Source organism: Colletes latitarsis, chromosome 7 (assembly GCF_051014445.1).
Source record: "Colletes latitarsis isolate SP2378_abdomen chromosome 7, iyColLati1, whole genome shotgun sequence".
NCBI classification, from domain to species: Eukaryota; Metazoa; Arthropoda; class Insecta; order Hymenoptera; family Colletidae; genus Colletes; species Colletes latitarsis.
This window is the reverse complement of record NC_135140.1, coordinates 3796977-3821348: the sequence shown is the minus strand read 5'-3', so window position 1 is coordinate 3821348 and position 24372 is coordinate 3796977. Positions and strand designations below refer to the sequence as shown.

General features: G+C 36.3%; 1 protein-coding gene across 3 annotated transcripts in view; it reads right to left on the bottom strand.

The window, feature by feature from the left end:
* The window catches only part of Mmp2 (Matrix metalloproteinase 2), a 175688-nt gene that overhangs the window by 122315 nt on the left and 29001 nt on the right, over nucleotides 1–24372 (bottom strand). The window contains exons 1-3 of one of the 3 annotated variants that reach the window (XM_076768071.1): nucleotides 7897–7953; nucleotides 7708–7809; nucleotides 4314–4483 (exon numbers count right to left, since the gene is read on the bottom strand). In XM_076768071.1, the coding sequence (XP_076624186.1) occupies nucleotides 4314–4483; nucleotides 7708–7809; nucleotides 7897–7938 (314 nt within the window). In that variant the 5' untranslated portion in view covers nucleotides 7939–7953. Of the gene's footprint in view, nucleotides 1–1229; nucleotides 1374–4313; nucleotides 4484–7707; nucleotides 7810–7896; nucleotides 7954–24372 lie in introns of those variants that run through there. The other 2 variants (XM_076768070.1, XM_076768072.1) reach the window with 2 other exon arrangements.

Sequence of the window (24372 nt, the reverse complement as noted above, 5' to 3'; positions counted from 1 at the left end):
AAAATTTCAGAACCTACCCGATTTTTTTTCTCGAAAGTGAATGAGATTTCGGAGGTATATGTATTCACCAAAAATCATTATAATTGACCCCAGCAACCGAGAATAATTTTTCCAAAACGATTTAAAATTTTTGAATTTAATTGTTAATAACTTTTTAACGAAGCCTCCATCAACAAATTGGCATTCTTGATTTTCGTCTTATTTTGGCCTCTAGAAGCCCCTATTAAAATTTTTCCCAGGGGTGACCGAACACCCTGTATAAGATTGGTCACAGTTCCGATTATAATAACAATTAGTTCCAATTTAATTTGATTATTACAATCATAACCCAGGAAGAATAACGAACGACTACAATCGCAATTATTATTAATAAAGCATAAATCATTATTCAAATTTGATGTTGCTTGTTGTTAATGGTAAATAAGATGCTAAATAAGCCTCCTTGCTGAACTTATTTTGGAAATCACCGCGACATTCTAAGAAAAAGTTTATCTATTTCCTAAGTTCGCCACCAGATGGCCGTTCGAACCAGCTGTCATTGCTAAAAGTTCTACGCGAGTTTAAATTCAGAATACAATATTAACTTCGTTGAACTCAATGAGTTTCCAATGTTTTTTCCCACTGTTATTTTTAATAACAATCCCTTCAAATGCTAGTTAGACGAAACAATAAATAACACAATTTTATGTTATACAACATTGGGACTTAATCGTCGACTATGTCAAAGGCACGTGTTAACAATTACGTTTTCAAAATGAATATACCTATAGCCACGAATTTTCTACTTATACTATGAAAAACAACGGTTCCCGATAGCGAATTATCTATTAAATAATTCATAACGATCGATCTGCATATTTAGTAGTGTTCTAGTAAAAACGTTGAACATTCCGAGGACGTTATGAAAATTACTATGGTCGCCGTTGTAGCAATTTTCTTCGTCTCTTTGCATCGATCGAGACGCCGTTTGCAGATGCATCTAACGAGCCTAATCATTTCACTCGGTTATTTTAGTGACAGAGCTTGATTAACTCTCTTCTCCTCGTCGCCGAGAGGGGCTTAAATTCTCGAGGACTATCATCCCGCTCAACGTCCTGACGAAATTACCACGAAATTTTCGTGCGACATACCGTGCGGGCGAGCCTGGTCGTTAAGGCGTGCAATTAAAGCGAACGATGGCTCGCTCAACCCTCGCGCGTGCTAATTAGAACCTTTAAATACTAACGAACCTCATATTACTTATCTCCTTGCTCGATTAATGCGCCCATGGAACGTGCTGCGAATTCTCTCGTCGACGATCCGACAACCTTGACCCTCGTCGTTCAACTTTCGCTTCCATTTTCCTTTCGAGATACACAAATTCAAACTGTTCACGTTTCGGAAGACGTTGGGAAACTGTTCGAACGAACGTTCGTTACGATCGAACGAAACGTGGTTTCAGAGGGCGCCACGAGACTCGGCGAGACGTGATCGGTATCGCAGATTTACCGACGATAGTTAAGCGACCTCTGTGAAACTACAGTATCGACCGACTCCCATTTCTCACCGGATATAACCGAATATGCATACTGATTGCTTCCGGAATAACTAACGCGAGCCGAAAACTGGAATAATATCGATAAAAAAAACAACAAAATAGTAGAATTTCGAATATTAAAAATTAGTTTATTCGCGAAGAAAATTCTCAACTATGGGAAGATACCAGAATGGCATCTTTTGACACGTTTGCATACAGATAACCGTGGAAGTAATTTTTAGTTATCGTATTATTAATGTAATTTTATCGATGAAAAATGATTGAAATTTTAAACTTCGACAATTTTGATAGAAATAGTGTTAAACAGAGATCGTTCCTAATTAACGGGGAAACTCTATTTAAAAGAAGCGATCATGAATTGAAAATGCTATAGTTGGCGTATCGTTGATGAAATTCTCGTGGCGGGCGACTGCGGACAGCGATAAGCGTACAATTGCAAACGAATCTCTACTATCGTGACCTCTCTTTTTATCGGGTTTTCTCTCTTTTCTCCATTAAAGCGTTTGGTCGTCGGAAAAGTTCGTAGCCTTGACCTCCCTCGTGTCCCGCGGACACTAACGGTTCCAAGATAATTAAATTAATTGCGCCCGAGTTGTTCCCCTTCAATTAAATTTGTCTATCCTCCCTTTTGTCGCCTAATCGGATAGTACGATTCGTTCGCGTTATCGCGTGCCAGTTTTAATTATCGCCGACTGCAAATATATCATACAAAGCTGTTTGCGCTGAAATTAACGCACCGGAAGATATTTTCTTCGTGCTCTGAAAACCATTGATAGGATTCACTGAACAACTTTAGAGTCGGCTCGCGGAAGCATCGAAAATATATTAAGAATCGTTATACAATAAAATTGCTGGCAGCTGGGAAATCAGACGTTAAATTCGCTGACATTAAAATATTTTCACAAATAATATGCACAAGTTCTATAAATCTAGCGTTCAATGATCGTTGCGTGGATCTCGATCGCTATAGGAGTTGTCAGTCTCGTTTCCTCGAGTATTTTACTGTTTATTATTCTCGGATGTATACTAGTCTGAATCATGACAATGACAGAGGGTTGAAATGACTCATGGTCTAGTTTAGGAACGCGCGGAGCCCGGCTGTCCAAGAACCCCAGTTTACGATGCTTAGGATCTAATAAAGTTGTGTCTGACGTTCTCGAGATCCATAACTGCTTCATTTGTGTGACAACGAACGCTAATTGTAAGTTATGTCACCGTATACTGGTGTATCTTTCAAAAAAAAGTATTGGGTTGGCCAAAATAGTACGTGCAAATTTTCGCGATACTTGCCAAACAAATCAACCACAAAACAATAACATAAAAGTTCGAAGATTAGATTTCTTTTATAATTTTTACATAATTTTACAAACGAAATAAGAAAGGAAACTGCAAAAATTTATGTAAAATGTACGGAGATATTTTTATACTATCGAAGTTGAACTTTATTTTATTACTTTTCGACAAAATTTAGTTCAAATCTCTTTGATGATTTGGGGGGGGGGGGGGATGATTCATGCGGAATGTTAACAAATTATAAGTGTTGCGTGTTCAAAATTTATATTATATTTTATTTTTTGGAACGTTACGAATCTAAAAATTAATGGGGCAAGTGGAAATAATTTTTAACTGGCAGAAATTTCTCATAGATTTTAAATTATTAGAATATTCTATTATCCGAATACTTTATCGTCTGAACGTTGTTCGCTATAATCCGTTTCGAGTTTCGTTTGGATATTCCTAGCAACGTACCAAGCGATCGTTAAAGCCTGACTGACTACGAATCTTCGCCAAGAACCCAAGAAAATCCACGGAGCCTGTCTATCGTCCAATGGCGTCCAGTCTCCGGGTCAACTAACAAGTTGTAAGCTTTTTTCTGGATTCACGTCGGGCACAAAGGACGGAAGAGTTGGCAGTTTTTGCTCGCGTCGCGAATCAGCGGGATTTTCACGGTTGCAGGGGGACGCAAAATGGTGAAACGGTTCCAACTGCCAAGCAAAGGGAGGCGGGATCCGCCGTTTGGATCGCGACCAACAATGTCAATGGCGTTTCCGTTGCAGTTAACGCTGCGTTCGCAAAGAATTTTATCCGGTTTCATAGTGGCTCGATCTCCACGCAGGGACCGGCAATTAGAAGGCCAGACGCCCTGTTTCTTGAACAAGTAACTGCAACGCGCAGCCGTGTATCATTATCCTGGAACGGTTTCCGCTGACGCAACGGTTTTCCATCCCCGACCGTAGCCTCTTTTCGTCAACCAACGCTGACGGGGGTGGATATTAACGCTAGACCTATCAAACTAGTCGAAACGACTCGTTTTCAATTTTAATTTAAAAATCAGTTCGATTTATCGCTTCCCATTTAAGACATTTCTTTAAATTATTGGTATGGTACCTCGATAAAATTCGTTTAATGGAAATAAAAGTAAATTATGTTGCACTGGCTGTGATTTCTAAAATATAAAGGCAAATTAGTTACGAATGAACGATGAGTTAATAAAAGTAACAATTCTAATACGAAAAATACACGATTTATGCGTTTCTTATAAATCTGTAATATAATAGATTTTATTTTATTACCCATTCTTTAGAATCTCCAAAACTGGAGGCCCTAATCACGAATGGGAATAAATTCTATTTTAATGAAGACAAATTCAATTCGACCAATTGCCAAAATTTCTATGCATGACAGAGATAAATAAGACGAAACGTACGAAACGTTTTGACGTACGAAAATAGTAGTAAATATAGTAAAATTACTCTATTTATATTATAATATTTACCTCCAGGTGAGATTCCGATGTGGCCACTGTTGTCCTTGGACCGTATAACGCTTGTGCCTCATCCTCGTATACCTGGGATCCGGTTGGTCCGGAAGTCCGCATCGCCGCAGCTTCATCAATTTCGATGTGGCCTCGTCGATTTTACCAGTTACAGGAATACCACCATATTTCTAACGACAGAAACCATACGAAACGATTAAACGAAGGACAACGCTTGTGTAACGTTACACGAGTTATTGTAGCTTGTTTAGCTCAACCATTCTCGAGTACCAAAATGGCGCTGCTCTATCATTTCGCGTAAAAACTTTTGAGGTTATGGTAGAAATCTTAAAGATTTTATAATTATTAACAAATTGTAATTACTAGCAAATTCCTACAAGAATATGATATTTCTATTTAGTAATTTAATATGTTTTAGATTTTAGGTAGTAATATTTTGTATAATGTCAATCTCGTATTGAGTATATGTTTGTTCAACCTACTATTAAGTTCATTGTTCATGTTCTTTAACAATACTCGTTATAACGAAAAGATGCGATTTCTTATCATTGGCATAATTTTATCATCGATAACAAACTAATCTGTTTAGAAGATAATGTATCTTTAACTAGTTTTAGAAACCGTTACCTGTACCTTTATTTCACTACATTCCTGTGAGTGGATCAATGAGCTCAGCTTGTGAGTCTACGATTTTCAATAAATACAATACAAGTTATTGTAAAATCACGTTAGAGATATCTTATTACAATCAAAGTCTCGTATAACAGTATGTACTGTGCAGATATTGAAAACTAATAAAGAGAAATTCCCATATTTGTCTTAAAACTTAACAAACGACGATGGTCCTATTTATTCGATAAAAAAAATTCAACGGAACATAAAATTCTTTAGAAACGAGGCACAAACAATTTTGTCTGGAAACTTATTAAAATATACAATAATTTTGTTCTTTGTCACAAGCTGTTACTTTCGATCTCCTATCGAATATAAAGGAATAGAGTGTTTTATCGATGCTTGCAAACTTTCCAAGGGTAAAAGGCCCGAGCAACCCGTCGCTAGTACAAGTTTCGCGGGCTATGGGTACCAGTGGACGCTCCGGGGGAAAACTTGCACCTTAAAAACGTGCTGCCATCGACTGGCACCAAGTCTTTGAACCCGTGAAAAAGTTTCCCAAAGTTCAACAAGACGCGATAATTCGTTTGCAATTCCAGAACTCCTCTTTTCAATCGGGAAAAGAGCGGCGAAACTTTCCGCGAGACACCTTTGATGCGCGGTGCGACCAACTTTTTTCTCGACAACAAAAAGCCATTAACTTCCCGACCTTACGCGACCTCGTATTCCCCTTTCTTTTACAGAAAACTACCCAAATATTGGGTTGGCCAAATATTTCGTGCGAATTTATCCTTATCTTCAGGCACTGTGAAACGCAACTAACTTCGGTTCAAATCTTAAAAACATATAATTACTCGACAGTTAACATTCAATTGTACATTGTCACGAAAAAGTTTGAGGATTGGATTTTTCTTATAATTCTGGCATAATTTTACTTTTTCGAAGAATTTCACCTGATTATCAAATATTTATATTTTTATACACGGTTATACATTTTAATAAGTACAAAGATACTTTATTTAAAAGTTAATTAACATTCTTATGCGTCAATTTCATTATTCAAATCTTATTTATCTGTTATCAATATGAAAAGTAAGAGTCTCTTACTTTACCGTTACACCATAGTAGTAATTAAATGTTTATAGATTAAAATTATATTTTGAGATAAAAATGAATCGTCAATATTTCAAAAGTTATTGAGTTTACCTCTACAATGTTTTTAAACCGAATAACAAGCGAGCAAAAATTATTTTTTTCTGATTTATCGCGTCCACGCTTTTAACAGACTATAATTGTCCCCACCTTGGAAAACTATTCCGAGACGCAAAAGTCTGGAGTCTGGTGAAAGAATTTAGGGGAAACCGTGATAGTTTGATGGCAATTTGTCGGAACCCCGGAGGAAATATTGATTTCGTCGAACGTCTACGGACGTTTGCTCTTAACGAGCTCCATTTTCATGTAAATCCTCGCCAGACGAGCGACGCTTGCGTCGCTTTTTCCCAATTGCGCGTTTGCTCTCGTTTTCCTCCGTTCCCGTTTTTTTTCTGGCCGCTAAAGTTAGATTGTCCCCATTGGATCGATCGATAGGATCATCTGAACGAAATGGAAACTCGACGAGAGAACGACATTAAAACGTTTCCGGTAACATAATCTCCGCATTGGAAACGATCCTACAATCTTTTAACGTGATCAAAATTTTTACGTTCCGCAGCTGACCGGATTACAAGTTTTCCCTGAACGGTCTCCGAAAATACTCTGGTTGCGACCGAAAATCGAACGAAACTCCAAACTTTTACCAGGAAAAGCTATTCAACAAACTTCCGACGTTTAAATTATTTCTTTTCTGGCTCCAAATTAACTTTGAACATTTACACCATCGTGTAAAAGATCGATTATTAAATTAATAAAAAGAGGATCTTACGTTTATTGAGAAACATCAATAATTTTCAGATAAAATATAAAAATTTCTACGAGTGACATTATTTAAGAAATTTGAAACAATGTAAATATAGACGAATAAGTATATTTACAATCAAGTCGACTCTTGTTTGGATCATATTTAATTTCAAGCACGGCTGTTTGTAATATTTACTGAAATTGTATACTTCGATAAAGAGTTCGAGTCTATGGAATCGATAATTACTAGACTGCTTTGTAGAGGGTTGTGTCAACCCTTAAATATAATAATTCATATCGTCAAGTATTTTTTATATTTTTGAGAATTAGAATTTCCCGATAAACGCATAAACATCCGCGGTCCAGTAATAATTAATTATCAACGAGTAATACAAAGTACTCGTATCGAATATTTGCTGAAATTGTATATTTCGATAAAGAGTTCGAGTCTCTGGGATCGATAATTATTAGACTGCTTTGTAGAGGGTTGTGTCAACCCTTAAATATAATAATTCATATCGTCAAGTATTTTTTATATTTCTGAGAATTAGAATTTCCCGATAAATGCATAAACATCCGCGGTCCAGTAATAATTAATTATCAACGAGTAATACAAAGTGCTCGTATCGAGCCTGATTTTCGTGTCGCTGCAATTTCCATTTATCGAGGGAGAAATCGCCAAGAAACGACTCGAAAATGGAGGAGCCTGAAATGGAAATAGGATCTTGTAGCGAGTTCCGGTATTCCATTCACACTTTCGACGACTTAGTAATTTATTGCATGCACATTTAATTTACAACGGTTGGGAGAGTCGGTTGCCTCGTAGTCGATACACGTACCGATGGCGACCTTTCCGAGTACGACATCCTCGAAACATTTCACTCACCTGTAAATGTTTAATAGCGCTCCTGAGTTGGTCGTCCGTCCTAAGGTTTCCGGTTTCCAAATCCGACTGGGGCAGGTATCCAAATTTCATCAAATAATTTTGCTGCAACAGACGAATAAAACGCTTGGTTAGTTCAATTCCGACCCAATTTCGCGAGAAAGTATTCAAAGTTACAGTCTGGAAACTGACTCGAAGCAGAGTGCTTGTACGAATAAAATTTCTATTTGCCATTATCGAGATACGGTAAAAAACGTATTTTTGAATCTTGACGACGATCGAGTCGCGTTGCAACGATAGATTCAAGAAGGCTTTTCGTTTGGTAAATAAAATTTGAAAAACGGTAAAATTATATTCAGGCGACCGACCGCGATATTCCCTGGCGATTCGAGCTGCACTTTTGGCTGGCTTTTGCTATGCGGATACAAATCTAGCTGAAAGCACCTCGAATAGCTCTGCGGAACTCGCTGCCAGCATTCAGCCTGCAATAGGCCACATCCAGTGATGCAAGCAGGAAGTCTATCGCTACGGGGACTTCCCTTCTCCGCATAATGTACGTTTTTCGTTTCATTTTGCCGAAATTTAGTTCCCAAAGCCCCTTCCTGTCGATAGACTAGAAGAAAGTCAATTGTTTCAAGAATTTATGGGATGTCACGCGTCAGCTTTCGGGTGATCGTTCTCAGGCAAAGCGAACACACGAACGAAACGAGGTTTAAAATAAAATCATTGACAATGAAACATATTGGGTTGATCAAAATATGTGTGCAGATTTTGGCAATACTTGTCTTCAGACACTCTGAAATGTATCTTGAAATCAAATCTTAAAAGCACGCGGTAATAAAGAGGTAAAATTTAACCGTAAATAGTAAGAAGAAAGTTTGATGATTAGATTTGTTTTATAATTTTGACATAATTTTAGAAATTAAATATAAAAGGAAACTACAAGGTGCAAATCTGTAATTTATGTAAAATGTATGGAAAGAATGTAATCAAAGAATATTTCTTGAATAAAGATATTGCATATTATAAAATAATTACTGGCCAATCTAAGAGTTTATATTAATTTATAATATTAATATTATAATATTATTAAGATTATATTATATTAATTAATATTATAATCTTATATTAATAAGAGTAATTTATGTAAAATGTATGGAGAAAATGTAATCAAAGAATATTTCTTGAATAAAGATATTGCATATTATAAAATAATTACTGGCCAACCTAAGAGTTTATATTTCCTCTGCAATTTAAGAATTGATGAAATTTCGTTTCATAACTTCAATGCAATATGTTCACAAATTATAAGTTTGCGTGTATAAAATTTATATTTCGTGCAAACTGCAATCAATTGTAATATGGGAATATTTCAAGCATTATTTTTAGCTCGAGACTCTATTTTGGAGGAAACTATCCTAAATCTCGAATATAGTTTATGGCCGTTCGCGTTCAACGTCCGCGTGGATTTACGGGGGCATCACGTGCCGTCGAAAGTGGCAGAGTCGCATAAGTTTTAACAAGATTGTACAAGTTCCTTGGAGCTTGTTTAAATTCTATGGTAATTCTCCGAGTTCTGAAACATTTGTGGGCTAAGAAATTCTGTATTCGCGTAGGATTTCCATACGTTGATCACCATTTCCAGAAGATGATTACGCGAATTTCGCCTGACATAGTTGAGATTCCTGCAAACCTATCTCACCCAACAAATTTAAAAATTACCAATTATTCATAAATATGCGCTATTAAAATAAAGCAATCAAATAACGACCATTAAAATATATATTACTTTACTTTAGATGGTATCAGTTCATTCAAACTCTTGTATAAAATAACTATTCCGCTTACTTTTTAACTGAATTGTCTTACCGATTATCAATCGTATTATTTAACACTAGAACTACCAAAGCGGTCGAAATGACCCATTCGAAATTTCTAATAAAAGTTGTTACAAATTTATTGGATTTTTAAAAAACTATAGATTCCTCTAACAAAATGAATAAACATTTATATCTATCGTTTTAATTCCTTACATACAAATAAATACACTATAATTGTTGGTAGTTCTAGCGTTAAAACAATATATGTGAATGTGAACAAATTCCCTTCTTAATATTCCACACGAAATCATAATAAAACTATTTTTTAAATATAATTTTCTGTTCATATAGTAAAAATGTTTTTGCATTTAATAAGACTAGAATTACCGAACTGGTCGAAATGGCCCATTCGTAATTTCTAATAAACATTGTAAGTACTTTAGCTTTCTATAAAGGGATGAATAAATATACATTTTCATTACATTATACATTTCTTCGTGAATCTATCGTTTTAATTTCTTTGGTACAAATTAACACGCTGTAATTTTATTTATTTTGTTCTAATTCTCTTTATTTCTGTTTCCCTAAATTAATCTTTGTTCCTAGCGCGTCGATTGCGCCGACAACGATAATCATTATCAAAATTCCTGGCTAACATCTTGAATAACGTTTTCTAGGCTGGTTTTATCGCGGTCGTTTCTTTCGTGGATCCACCTACGACGCCACCGGCTCTATCGAGGGCGATTACGAGACCAAAGATAAGCAAAAGGGCCGTCGCGATAGCTTCACCGGAAGAGGATACGAAGAGCATAATCGTACGACTTCAGGAAGCCCTTGGAAGATGTGAACGTTATTACGAAATCTCTCCCGGAGATCGCCAGTCGGCCGAGTACGAAGCTACGGGGCGCAATAAAAAAATTATGCAACGGTCTCGCGTCGTGTTTATTTGTACCTGTGCGAATAATGTCCGAACCTACACAGGGAATAAGATTGAAATGTTCCGACGAGCAGGCCCCGTTTTCGTCAAGAAAAATGAGACATTTCTCTCCCGCCCGCGCGCCAAGAGAAAAATACGACGGAAAAATATGGTCGGCTGAAGTACGTCGCGAGAGGAAAATGTCACGGTAGTGTTGCAGAAAACTGCGTTACATTTCTTCTTGAAACGAGATCTACTCGCGACTGCGATCCGATACGTTTCACGGGAACGAAGATGTCTCCGGTTGGAAACAAATATTCCGAGTGTATATGTATACAGTGCGACCCTCGTAACTCGACAACCCTCGTTATTTTTCCAAACGCTGTCACAGGAATTTCAATTTTCTGCCACGGCGGTCAACCAAATTCCCAAACACTGGAAACTATAATAATATACGCAAAAGTCTTCGAATAATATTCTATTCGATGGATATTCGAATTTTCAGCGGTGAAAATTGGTATTCTTTTCTTTTTCTTTCGTCAGAGATTACGAGAGAGAATAAAATAGAAACGATTGTTATTTGTTATTTAATTTCGAACGAATCGTGTATACCTACGTAACTCGACAACCCTCGTTATTTTTCCAAACGCTGTCACAGGAATTTCAATTTTCTGCCACGACGGTCAACCAAATTCCCAAACACTGGAAACTATAATAATACACGCAAAAGTCTTCGAATAATATTCTATTCGATGGATATTCGAATTTTCAGCGGTGCAAATTGGTATTCTTTTCTTTTTCTTTCGTCAGAGATTACGAGAGAGAATAAAATAGAAACGATTGTTATTTGTTATTTAATTTCGAACGAATCGTGTATACTCGACAACCCTCGTTATTTTTCCAAACGCTGCCACAGAAATTTCAAATTTTCTGGCACAACAGTCATCCAAATTCCCAAACGCTGGAAACTATAATAAAATACGTAAATGTCTCCGAATAACATTCTATTCGATGGATATTCGAATTTTCAGCGGTGAAAATTGGTATTCTTTTCTTTTTCTTTCGTTAGAGATTACGAGAGAGAATAAAATAGAAACGATTGTTATTTGTTATTTAATTTCGAACGAATCGTGTATACCTACGTAACTCGACAACCCTCGTTATTTTTCCAAACGCTGCCACAGGAATTTCAAATTTTCTGGCACAACAGTCATCCAAATTCCCAAATGCTGGAAACTATAATAAAATACGTAAAAGTCTCCGAATAACATTCTATTCGATGGATATTCGAATTATCAGGGGTGCAAATTGGTATTCTTTTCTTTTTCTTTCGTTCGAGATTATGGGAGACAATAAAATAGAAACGACTGTTATTTGTTATTTAATTTCGAACGAATCGCGCAGATCTATATGTATCAATTATCCCGATTGTCCGCGTAATTGTCGACGTCAATTTCTTTAAGACATAACTAACCAAACGTAAACCGAGTATGGGCATCAACCGAATGGACGATTTCTCTGGCATTGTTCCCTGAACGCTTCTTTTTCGCCTCCAAAACCGGTTGTACAACGACGACTGCGTCATCGGTTGCACTGCCATTTAAAGAAGATAATGTATCGAGGAATGTCATTCGATACAGCGATATTTTTGGGCCAATCCTAGTCTACCTGACCAGGTTTCCCTCTGCTCGACTTGTGTCGATGAACCCTCTTCGACCCACCTTCCGATTATATTTTCGAAACAGTGAAACTGTTACTAATTCCAAAATAAACAACGACAAGCTCGAATCGACGATAATTCTTTTTTTCTCGCCTTTGGATTATTTCGAAATCGCATGTACCATACACAAAATGCAACTTGACCCTTCGAACTTTGAAAGATTTCCCTTATCGATGCAATTTCAATTTCGAAATAAATTCTTAAAAATAGTTTTCTCCGTAAGTAGCTATATTTTTCACGATCGATTGCTATGTTATTCAGGTCCGGTGCAACGTCGACGGCTCCTAGGAACAATAACTTGGCTCGTCTCCGTCTGCTTCCTGTCCGGCGAACGTTCGGGGAAGATACGCGCGCGTTTATAGCCGGCGTTGCAATAAAACGAAAGAAAACGACGATTCCGTAGAGAAAAGGTGCAGAGGAAAGAAGAGGAAAGAAGGGGAATGGAAGCGGAAAAATGGTATCTCATCTAGGACCCCCGAGTCGGTGCTCGCTTATCGCGTGCAAATCCGTTTAACGTCCGTAACAACAATCTCTTTTGCAAGGGGGCATTTAGCTATTCTGTCGCGACGCCAATTACGTCGAGCACACCGGGTGTTATCTTCTTCGACAGCCGTGACCGAGTTTCTTTTCGCGAGTTTCTCGATTGCTCGCGCCTCCGATTCGAGACAACGAGCTCGCGAGAAGAAAGACGCGAACGACCTCGCGCCTTCGATCGCCCTGACGCAAACTTTTCCGCCCTGGGATAAAGCGACACTTCGCTCCCCCTCCCCCCCAACCGACGAATGCAAAGATAGTGGATTCAATTTCCTCTGTCATCGACTCCCGGTTCGGCTTCCACGCCTTTTGCCGGTCCGTCACACTTATCCGTGAACTTTCCCCTTGAAAGACGAAAAGCCAAACTCGAGACACCGTTCGCCATCTTGGTTGAGAAGTTGGAAACGAGACCTCTCGACTTTCCGTAAATTCAAATTTCCGTTAGTTCCGCCGCGACTGGAATTTATTCGGCGATTAATCGACGATTTGGAAACCATCCTGTCACCAAACTTTCCCTCAAACAATAGCAAACGACCGTCGAATTTTCTTTCACGCCCTGTAGCGCCGTAGAAGGCAACGTTTAATTCCTCGTACTCATATTTGTCTTTGGAATATGCTAAAATAATATATTCCGGTCTAAACGATGAGCATATTTCTGTAAAATGGGAACCTGTTTTATTTGTTTATTTTTTTTTTTTTGCGTAGAATGGCCAGAAAGTGGTATCGTGACAAACACGAAAATAAATTGCGTACACACCGAGTGCAACTGTGCGAAAAAGTTCCTACGACTCGACAAAACATACAAAAATATATGCACGAAGTTTAAAATGAATATGGTCGAACGATTTTTTCTAATAAAAATTTCAAACGTCGTCCAATTTTTGGACAAACATCTCTCAACGATTTGAAAACACTTTAACTATTATTTACACACGCGCCTCTTTCGTTTGATCTCTGTCCTTTTTTATATGTAAATTTTCAGACCTATTGCGACCAATGAGTCATTCTATATCTCGTACTGACTATAATTGCGATCCAATATCTTAAGAACACTCCTGGCTAACGTTACATTCTGATTAAGAATAATAAATGGCTCGATTAAATGCGATTCCCTTTTGGAATTAATTAAAATTTAAGTTCCACGTACAGCACTCGGGAAGATACCTGTGTTTCATAATGCAAGATCTTTATCTCGTTATGGCTCCGGTGATTCCATTAATCATTTCTAATTGCATTCTGAACACACGTTCTCTTATCAAATAATACCAACTTTCCTCTATCTATTTATATTATTAAAAAAGGGAATAATATAAATTCAAATTATTTGAACTCGACTGAAATTAAATTAAATTTCACTACTCCGACGATAGATATTTAAAATTAAAAGAGGAAAACGAAGTTACATAGATTTATTTTTTCAACCAGCGAACTATACTCGCGCTTTAACGGGACGAAACATTAAAATTCAAAGCTGCGATTACGTATGGAATAACAGTAGATTACAATAGTACTAGGCTAAGTTATGGTGACGTAAGAAACAACAGTGGATTACAATAATACGCGTTGCGTGAATTGAATTAATTATGCTGCGACTTTGTTCGACGTTAGACAATAATCGATAACAGTAGACAAGATCTCATAGTGAATTGTCTTTGGTGTTCTAAACGATAAATATTTAAATTTTACAGAACAACGAATATCGAGATAAGTTATCCAAACAAAATACAATTATTGAAAAGCCATTCTATCGATCGATGTTTCCTGAAATTTAAATCTGAAAATTCACCGATACTTTACAGCCCTGTTCGAAAACCTTTTCAAGTAGTTATACTAATAATAATATAGAACATGATCGTTTCCGGAAAGGTCCGAGCTTTTCGACTCGAAAATGATTTTCGACGAAACTGCATATTTTGCTCGACGAACGATTGTAATTTAAATATTCGTACGATTACGATGCTGCAGCTGTCATGAAGAACAATGAATCGAAGAATAAAAATTTTCTATGATTCGTAACCATCATAAGGTATGCTTAGCGTGGGCTTGTGATGCGTCATCGATGCTGATTGACGAAGGGCAAGAGTCAGGAAACGAACGTGTAGGAATACAAAGTTTTAATGATCGTTACGAATTGCACACTTTCTAACCTTTCGACTTATCGCAAATTAAATCGATCGTTTATTTGAACGAACGCCTAAGATGTTATCGGAATAAAATTTCGGCAGTTGTCTCGTAATCAGATGACGCGAGACAAACAGAGAAATAAGAAAATTTCCTAGAGAAACACGGTTAACTAGATCCGCAATTGTTCCTCGTGTTCTTTTGTATCGGCAAGCCGTACTTTCTCGAATTAAAGTCTCTTAACAAGGATGACTCCGATCGACTGGACACTTGATCTCGTTGACCCGATTTCCGGTTCGCTTGTGTCCTTGCCGACTCTTCTATTATTGCTTCTCCCTGCCCGGAAGATAAGACACGAAAAGAAAAACGAAGCTTCTTTCGATAGTTTTACCACAGACGAGGTATAAGAGCAGCCCTTAGATCCAATGTATTTTTTCGACCCCTTTTTCTGGGTCTCTAGAGACCCATTATCATTTTCATGTCACTCACAGCATTACGAACAGGTTAGAGAAATCAACACAAGAGGAAGAGAGACAGAAAATGAAATTACAGAAATTTCATTGTTTATAAAGAATTTTTTTCTAGAAAGTACGTAGGAATTCAGGGGTATGTATATTGACCAAAAATGATTGTAATTGATCCCCGCAACTGACGATAATTTTTTCAGAACGATTTGAAATTTTTTAATTTTATCGAAAAATTTTACACCTACTCGAATTTTTTTCTCGAAACTGGGTAGGATTTCGGGGATATGTCTATTCACCAAAAATGATTATAATTGACCCCCGCAACCGAAAATAATTTTTTCAGAATTAATTAAAAATTTTTTTTTTCGTCGAAAAATTTAGGTACCTACACCCTTGTCGATTTTTCTTAAAAATTCGTTTTTGATTTTTAGTAATTTTGTTTGACGCCCCACAGAAAAGTTGTCTAATCCTTTTTTAGGTACCCATGAGTACTAGTTCAGAAAAAAGTTTCATTGAAATATATTCACTATTGTAGGCGTTATGGTTGTTTGAAAATTGGACCATTTTTAGGGGGTTTTTCTCATTTTTCGGGGTCAAGGATCAACTTATCGAATATTTTTGGAATTTCTACATATTCTACACCTAAATACGCGTCGTTTGCCTTTTTAAACATTAAAATCGTCCAATCCGTTCAGGAGTTATGACATTTTAAAGCTTCGCGTGAAATTTCAGGGAAGCATGTTTGGCCTGAAATTAGATTTCCGATAAAGAATTTTTTCTCGAAAGTGCGTAGGATTTCGGGAGTATGTGTATTCACCAAAAATGCTTGCAATTAACCCCTGCAACTAAATATAATTTTTTTAATATGATTTGAAATTTTTTAATTTCGTCTAAAAATTTCAGTACCTACTCGAATTTTTTTCTCGAAAATGGGTAGGATTTCAGGGGTATGTCTATTGACCAAAAATGATTGTAATTGACCCCCGCAACCGACGATAATTGTTTCAGAACGATTTGAAATTTTTTAATTTTATCGAAAAATTTCACACCTACTCGAATTTTTTTCTCGAAACTGGGTAGGATTTCAGGGGTATGTCTATTGACCAAAAATGATTGTAATTGACCCCTGTAGCCAAAAACTATTTTTCAAGAACGATTTGAAAATTTTTTTTTTCACCGAAAAATTTAGGCACCCTACCCCCTGGTCGATTTTTCTTAAAAATTCATTTTTGATTTTTAGTAATTTTGTTTGACGCCCCACAGAAAAGTTGTCTAATACTTTTTTGTAGGTACCCATAAGTACTAGATCAGAAAAAAGTTTCATTGAAATATATTCACTATTGTGGAAGTTATGGCTGTTTGAAAATTGGACCGTTTTTATGGAGTTTTCTCTTTTTACGGGGTGAAGGATCAACTTTTCGAATATTTTTATAATTGTTACATATTCTCCACTAAAATACGCGTCGTTTGCCTTTTTAAACATTAAAATCGTCCAATCCGTTCAGGAGTTACGACATTTTAAAGATTCGCATGAAATTTCAGGAAAGCATTTCTGGCCTCACATTAGATTTTCGATAAAGAATTTTTTTCTCGAAAGTGCGTAGGATTTTGGGGGTATGTGTATTCACCAAAAATGCTTGCAATTAACCCCTGCAACTAAATACAATTTTTTTAGTATGATTTGAAATTTTTTAATTTCGTCTAAAAATTTCAGTACCTACTCGAATTTTTTTCTCGAAAATGGGTAGGATTTCAGGGGTATGTCTGTTGACCAAAAATGATTGTAATTGACCCCCGCAAACGTCGATAATTTTTTCAGAACGATTTGAAATTTTTTTTTTTCGCTGAAAAATTTAGGCATCAACCCCCTGTCGATTTCTTTTAAAAATTCGTTTTCGATTTTTAATAAATTTGTTTGATGCTGTATGGAAATGTTGTCTAATACTTTTTTGTAGGTACCCATAAGCTCTACTTTAGAAAAAATTTTTATTAATTTATATTCATTATTGTAAGAGTTATGGTCGTTTGAAAATTGGACCATTTTTAGGGGGGTTTTCTCATTTTGCATGGTCAAGGATCAACTTTTCGAATATTTTTGCGATTTGTACATATTCTCCATCAAAATACGCGTAGTTTGCTTTTTGAAACATCAAAATCGTCCAATCCGTTCAGAAGTTATGACATTTTAAAGATACGCATGAAATATTGGAGTGTCATTTCTGACCTTAAATTATATTTTCGGTAAGGAATTTTTTTCTCGAAAATGGTTAGGATTTCGAAGGCATGTCTATTCACCAAAAATGCTTGTAATTGACGCCTGTAACTAAAAATAATTTTTTCAGAATGATTTGAAATTTTTTAATTTCGCTGAAAAATTTGATTTTGATTTTTAATAAATTTGTTTGATGCTCTACGGAAATGTTGACTTTTCTGTACACTTTTCTGTAGATATCCATGAGCTCTACTCCATAAATAAGTATTTTTGTCAGTCACTGTAAATAAAGTAACGACAAATTGCAGAAAATGTCAAATATCTGAGTTAGAATGCCGTGGATCTCTACTTGAGCCACGAAGAAGTTGATTAATCGCCGCACGACGTAAAAAATGATTCGACGAAAAGAGCGCCGTGTTCAGCGACGCTGGTAGAAATAAACAACTGTTTCTAGTTAACGGATAATGGAAGTACAAGTCCTGGGGTAGCTGCGGAGGACTGTTTCAGGTTGGGCACACGTGTAGTCGAAGGTAATTAGACTGGACGAAACTCGGGTTAATTGAAGAGCAGGGCGACAGCTAACTGAAAGACAGTGCAACGGACCATTGTGCTGTGTCTAGAGCTCTCCGAAAGCTCTCGCGGGAACGCAATCGACGGACTTTCATCCTTTGCCATTTGCTTTAACCTACTAACCGGCCATCTCTTCCCGTTAACGACCGTTAGTTCTAGCCCCGTGACAAACTTAGACCAGGTTGGATGTACGTGCCGGGATTAAACGGTAAACCTACGTAGATAACTGCCCGAAACTGGAGCCAAACGGTGGACGCCAGTACAGCGATCGATTTCCTAAATCTATGGCTGGACCAAACGTTCAAATTCGCTACGATGATCGATTTTTCCTACCATAGAGAGACCTAACAGCGGAAAAATAAAACGGCCATCGGGATCTAGAGAGTCAGTTTATTCCAATTCCGTTCGAAAACCGCTCGGAAATGAGTTTAGGACGCAGCCGAGGAAAAAGAATCGTCCAGCGTGTAAACGTTCGAATCGAATTTTCTTTTTCCTCGCGACCGTGTTATTCTCCGATGGCCAACGTTATTCCGCACACGTCCCGTTTTCCGTCGGTTATTCGACGGAACCCCAAACGCCTTGCGTAACCGGAAATCGCTTGGCGGAATCGACGGCGGATACCGGCAGCCATGACCGCAATGCAAACACCCGTAAAACCAATTCGACAACTAATTTGCATTGTCTTTTCGACGCTAGCCATCAAAACCTCCTCACTGCTATCGTTAACACGATTCAAAACTACGAGACGTGTCTAAAAAATAATGAAATTGGCTTTATAAAAATGTTTATATTTCGCTTATTCGTAAACATCCTCTGTTAGAACGAGGGACGAATATTTTAAGACACTACCCAAATCGCCCACTGAGACAAACACCGTGATACTCGTAAGCAATTCGTGCTCGTCATATTGTTCGATTACGATCGTCGTCCATTATGTAATTTCATGTCGATCGTATCGTTTCTGTATACAAATTTTATTCGATAAATTTCTAATTTGTTCGTTAACTGTGTCCGAGTTTACTATTTCGTATCCTGACCTCATCAATGTAATCTACTTCGAAATATATCGAGAACAGAAACCAGTTTCGTTACTCTTTAAAGAATAAGAACAAATTCTCATAGAGATTTAACAAAATTTATCAAAGTCTAATTTATTTTTTTTGAACACGAGTATCAAATTTCCAATTTGTTCGTTAAGTATGTCGGAGTTTATTATTTCGTATCCTGATCTCATCAACGTAATCTACTTTGAAATATATCGGGAACAGAAACCAGTTTCATTACTCTTTAAAGAATAAGAACAAATTCCCATAGAGATTTAACAAAATTTATCAAAGTCTAATTTATTTTTTTTGAACACGAGTATCAAATTTCTAATTTGTTCGTTAAGTATGTCGGAGTTTATTATTTCGTACCCTGATCTCATCAACGTAATCTACTTCGAAATATAATATCGAAAACAGAAACCAGTTTCGTTACTCTTTAAAGAATAAGAACAAATTCCCATAGAGATTTAACAAAATTTATCAAAGTCTGATTTATTTTTTTTGAATACGAGTATCAAATTTCCAATTTGTTCGTTAAGTATGTCGGAGTTTATTATTTCGTAACGTGACCTCATCAACGTAATCTACTTCGAAATATAATATCGAAAACAGAAACCAGTTTCGTTACTCTTTAAAGAATAAGAACAAATTCCAATAGAGATTAAAAAAATTTTTCAAAGTCTGATTTATTTTTTTTGAACACGAGTATCAAATTTCCAATTTGTTCGTTAAGTATGTCGGAGTTTATTATTTCGTATCCTGATCTCATCAACGTAATCTACTTCGAAATATAATATCGAAAACAGAAACCAGTTTCGTTACTCTTTAAAGAATAAGAACAAATTCCCATAGAGATTTAACAAAATTTATCAAAGTCTGATTTATTTTTTTTGAACACGAGTATCAAATTTCCAATTTGTTCGTTAAGTATGTCGGAGTTTATTATTTCGTATCCTGATCTCATCAACGTAATCTACTTCGAAATATATCGAGAACAGAAACCAGTTTCGTTACTCTTTCAAGAATAAGAACAAATTCCCATAGAGATTTAACAAAATTTATCAAAGTCTAATTTATTTTTTTTGAACACGAGTATCAAATTTCCAATTTGTTCGTTAAGTATGTCGGAGTTTATTATTTCGTACCCTGACCTCATCAACGTAATCTACTTCGAAATATAATATCAAGAACAGAAACCAGTTTCGTTATTCTTTAAAGAATAAGAACAAATTCCAATAGAGATTAAAAATATTTTTCAAAGTCTAATTTATTTTTTTTGAACACGAGTATCAAATTTCTAATTTGTTCGTTAAGTATGTCGGAGTTTATTATTTCGTATCCTGATCTCATCAACGTAATCTACTTCGAAATATATCGAGAACAGAAACCAGTTTCGTTACTCTTTCAAGAATAAGAACAAATTCCCATAGAGATTTAACAAAATTTATCAAAGTCTAATTTATTTTTTTTGAACACGAGTATCAAATTTCTAATTTGTTCGTTAAGTATGTCGGAGTTTATTATTTCGTATCCTGATCTCATCAACGTAATCTACTTCGAAATATAATATCGAAAACAGAAACCAGTTTCGTTACTCTTTCAAGAATAAGAACAAATTCCCATAGAGATTTAACAAAATTTATCAAAGTCTAATTTATTTTTTTTGAACACGAGTATCAAATTTCCAATTTGTTCGTTAAGTATGTCGGAGTTTATTATTTCGTAACGTGACTTCATCAACGTAATCTACTTCGAAATATAATATCGAAAACAGAAACCAGTTTCGTTACTCTTTAAAGAATAAGAACAAATTCCCATAGAGATTTAACAAAATTTATCAAAGTCTGATTTATTTTTTGAACACGAGTATCGAATTGATCGCGATGCAGAGAGGTTGCCTGTGCATTCATGAATCATCATCGGGTTTGTTTGGAACACCAAAGTCCTCCAGGATACGAAATTGAGCGGAACCTAGCAGTTGCGTCGTAACGAAACCGCGATGCGAAATTTATGGTTGTCCATTCATTTCGACTGACCGTACCAGCGTTCGGTAATGTCCGGCAGTGGTGTTTCCGGGCTAAAATGAGAAATTTCCGCCGACACGACGGAAGATAAGTATCGATTAGTATCGCCGCGCCGTCGCTCGTTGGAACATAGATCGTTTATTTGTCACTGCAACGCAAGGATAATCTATCAATAACTGACAGAGACATCAAGACTACGTATTGTAAACAATCTCAACAACCCACTGCTTTTGTATTTCTACGAATTAAAAAATAATTCACGCGAATATGGCTCATCCCGTAAACCAAAAAGGGATCTGGCGAAACCAATTTTCGTTTTAACTGGAGTTTTAAAAAGCCAGAGCTTTCATACAACATCTATTTCTTTCTATAAATTCTTAATGTTAGTTTAAAGTTTCAGATATTTCCTGAACCGACAAATTTTGTTTCTTTTGACCCAATAAAATCCACTAACGTGATCCTCAAAATGAAATTTAAATGAGCCAAGTCACAGGCAAAATTCACTATTTCCAATTTTTATTTTTTATTCAAGAATAATATTTTCCCTGAATATCTATATTTCACGATAAACGGTATCGTCTTTAACGGAAGAATAACGGTGTTTTATTGATATCGTCGAGAAACAATGGGGAAATCGAGGGTGGAAAATTCGTTTGGACGAATTTTTGATTCCCGTGCGGCAATGAAACTCTTTTTTTTCTGCCGGTTATTTCCGTACGGGGGACCATTTTCGAGCATTCATTTCCACCGTCGGTCGCTTATTTGTTCAAATTTTCCATTGAACGCGACAACCGACGCAACTGAAATTTATACGAATCGTCTGAATCGCGACAGACATTTGTCGACAGTTTATAGAACGGAAGGAAAATACTGTGAAAAATTGTCGCTCGGAACACGCGACAGATTCGAAGCATCCGTGTTTCCATTAGGCTTGTTTTCGCTACGCGCAGTTTGAAATATTAAAGCGACTGCTCGTTGGGATTAATGTTACGATCTGGTCTGGGATCAGCAATTTCCAAATTATTTGAAAAAAATAATTATTTCCCCCGAATGAAAGAAATCATTTCCACGATCGTGTAGACAGTATACAGTAAGGAACATAACTGAAATAATAATAACAAGTTTTGCATAAATCACTATTTATTGCTAATATAGGGGAATATTAAAAAATAAACATTATAGTTATTTTTATCGGTTAAAATCGGTTTTTAAAGGTTGTGTAGGAAACCTTTTCAGGAATTAATTTCTTCTCGTTTGGCAATGAAAACAAGAACAGATTGACTCGGTTTTGCAACAGTTCCTAAAACCAATGTTTACATGTAGCAGTTTCAAATATTTACAATATGCTACTATAAGATATTATTATATGTAAGTAATTATAGATAAGATACTATTATAAGTAAGAATAAATATGAATCTTTCTCCAAATTGTTTAAAAAAAAATCATTTTTTGTTTGAATAACGACTTGTTAGTCAATCGACAGTGCAGAGAATAAGAAACAAACATTGTAAAAGTATGTTATTAAAAGTTGGAGAAAGATCAACAAAATTGTCACCAAGTCAATCTATTCTTTTTTTCATTGTCAAACGAGAAGACATTAACTACTAAAAAAAATTTCTTACGTTACATTTAACGGTGATAAAGATAACTATAATATTTATTTTTTAATATTCTTTTATATTCTTAGCAAGAAATAATGTTTTGTACAAAATTAGTGGTTATTAGTTCAATTATGCTCCTTACCGTATGTCACCGTACAAGTGGAGGTTGGACACCTTTACTAATTTTTGTAAGACTCTTGGCAATAACTGGAGTTTCTAAAGGCCAAAGGAAGAGACAGATATGGAAGATACGGAGAAAGGTGAAGGAGATGGCAGAATAGAACTGGTCGCTGGAGGAAATCCAGACGAGGGTGCGCCGACTATGGTCACGGCCACATCCTGTCTTTCGACACGCATAAATGCGCTCAGTAGGCGAGCGTAATTCCTATAGTTCGCTCGCCACGGAAATTCCCGCTTTCTTCCCTTCCATCCTGTCCCTTTTATTTAAATTGCGCGCAAGATTTCTTTTTTCAATTAAATCATTTATTTCATTCGATTACTCGTTTTGCTGAATGTCAAGATATTATAGATTGTACATCAGATAAACAATTGGCTTTATCATTTTTCACTTTGGATTTCCAAGAGAAAAATCCGCAAAAAAAATTCCATAAAATCTGCCTCGACACTTAAAATGTCTCTAATGTTTTTTAAAATTTTTTATTTAATAAAAGGGGAAGACCTACATATATAAATTTCATTTCGAATCTGTTAAAACACAAAATCACTAAAAACTATACATTTTAACTAAGAAATGTATGAATATTGAAAACGTATGTGAAAATGAAATGCCTTTGTTCTCGACTGTCAATTGCGATCAGAAATAAGGCTAAGGTGGAAAAGTTAAGTGTTCCCTATCTAACAAATTAACTGAAGTTGTATTTAATGAAAAAGCCAAGGACATTAATCAGTTTCTTTGACGTACAACTGGCATATTGACCAGAGAAAAAAATAAAAGTCAATCGAAGGGCGGCATGCAAAGTTGCGTGCACGCAATTAGACGCTGCGTCTAGACAATCGAAAATCAATTCGTCTGCCACAAAACGTAATTCCCAGAATGAGTCAGACGATACTCATCCACTTCCAACCCCTCCGCGACAAACACATTAAGTTTTCATCGAAACCGCCACGCGAGGGTTCATTTTTCAGAAACGGACGTACTTAATTAAAGTAACCGATCAAATAGCGATTACAAAAGGTCAACAAATCTTTCGCGCACGATTTAAGTGTATATTTTACGACTATAACTTAACAGAAGGCTTTCCCTCGCCAGAAATTATTAACTTTCCGTCGCTCTTAAGACCAAGAATCCTCTTAATGCGCAAAGTGAATGCAATATACACCAAAAACAACGTTACCAACGACTTTCTGGAGTTTACGCCCATTGCAAGTTTCCAATTGCATTCTAATGTTTCGCGAAGAAGAAACATCAACCAACGAAGCGATCCATTCCGACGAAGATCAACGAAGAAAAGGGACCAGAGAGTTTATCTCGACTGTTCATTTCCTAGGCCCGACTTGTCCTAGATTCTAGTTCGCCCAGTTATGTGCAAACATCGTGAATCTCCGCGATGCTTACAGTTCTCGAGTTACGACTCGGCAAACAATCATCGGCACGGCGACGATCCTCGCAAACAAT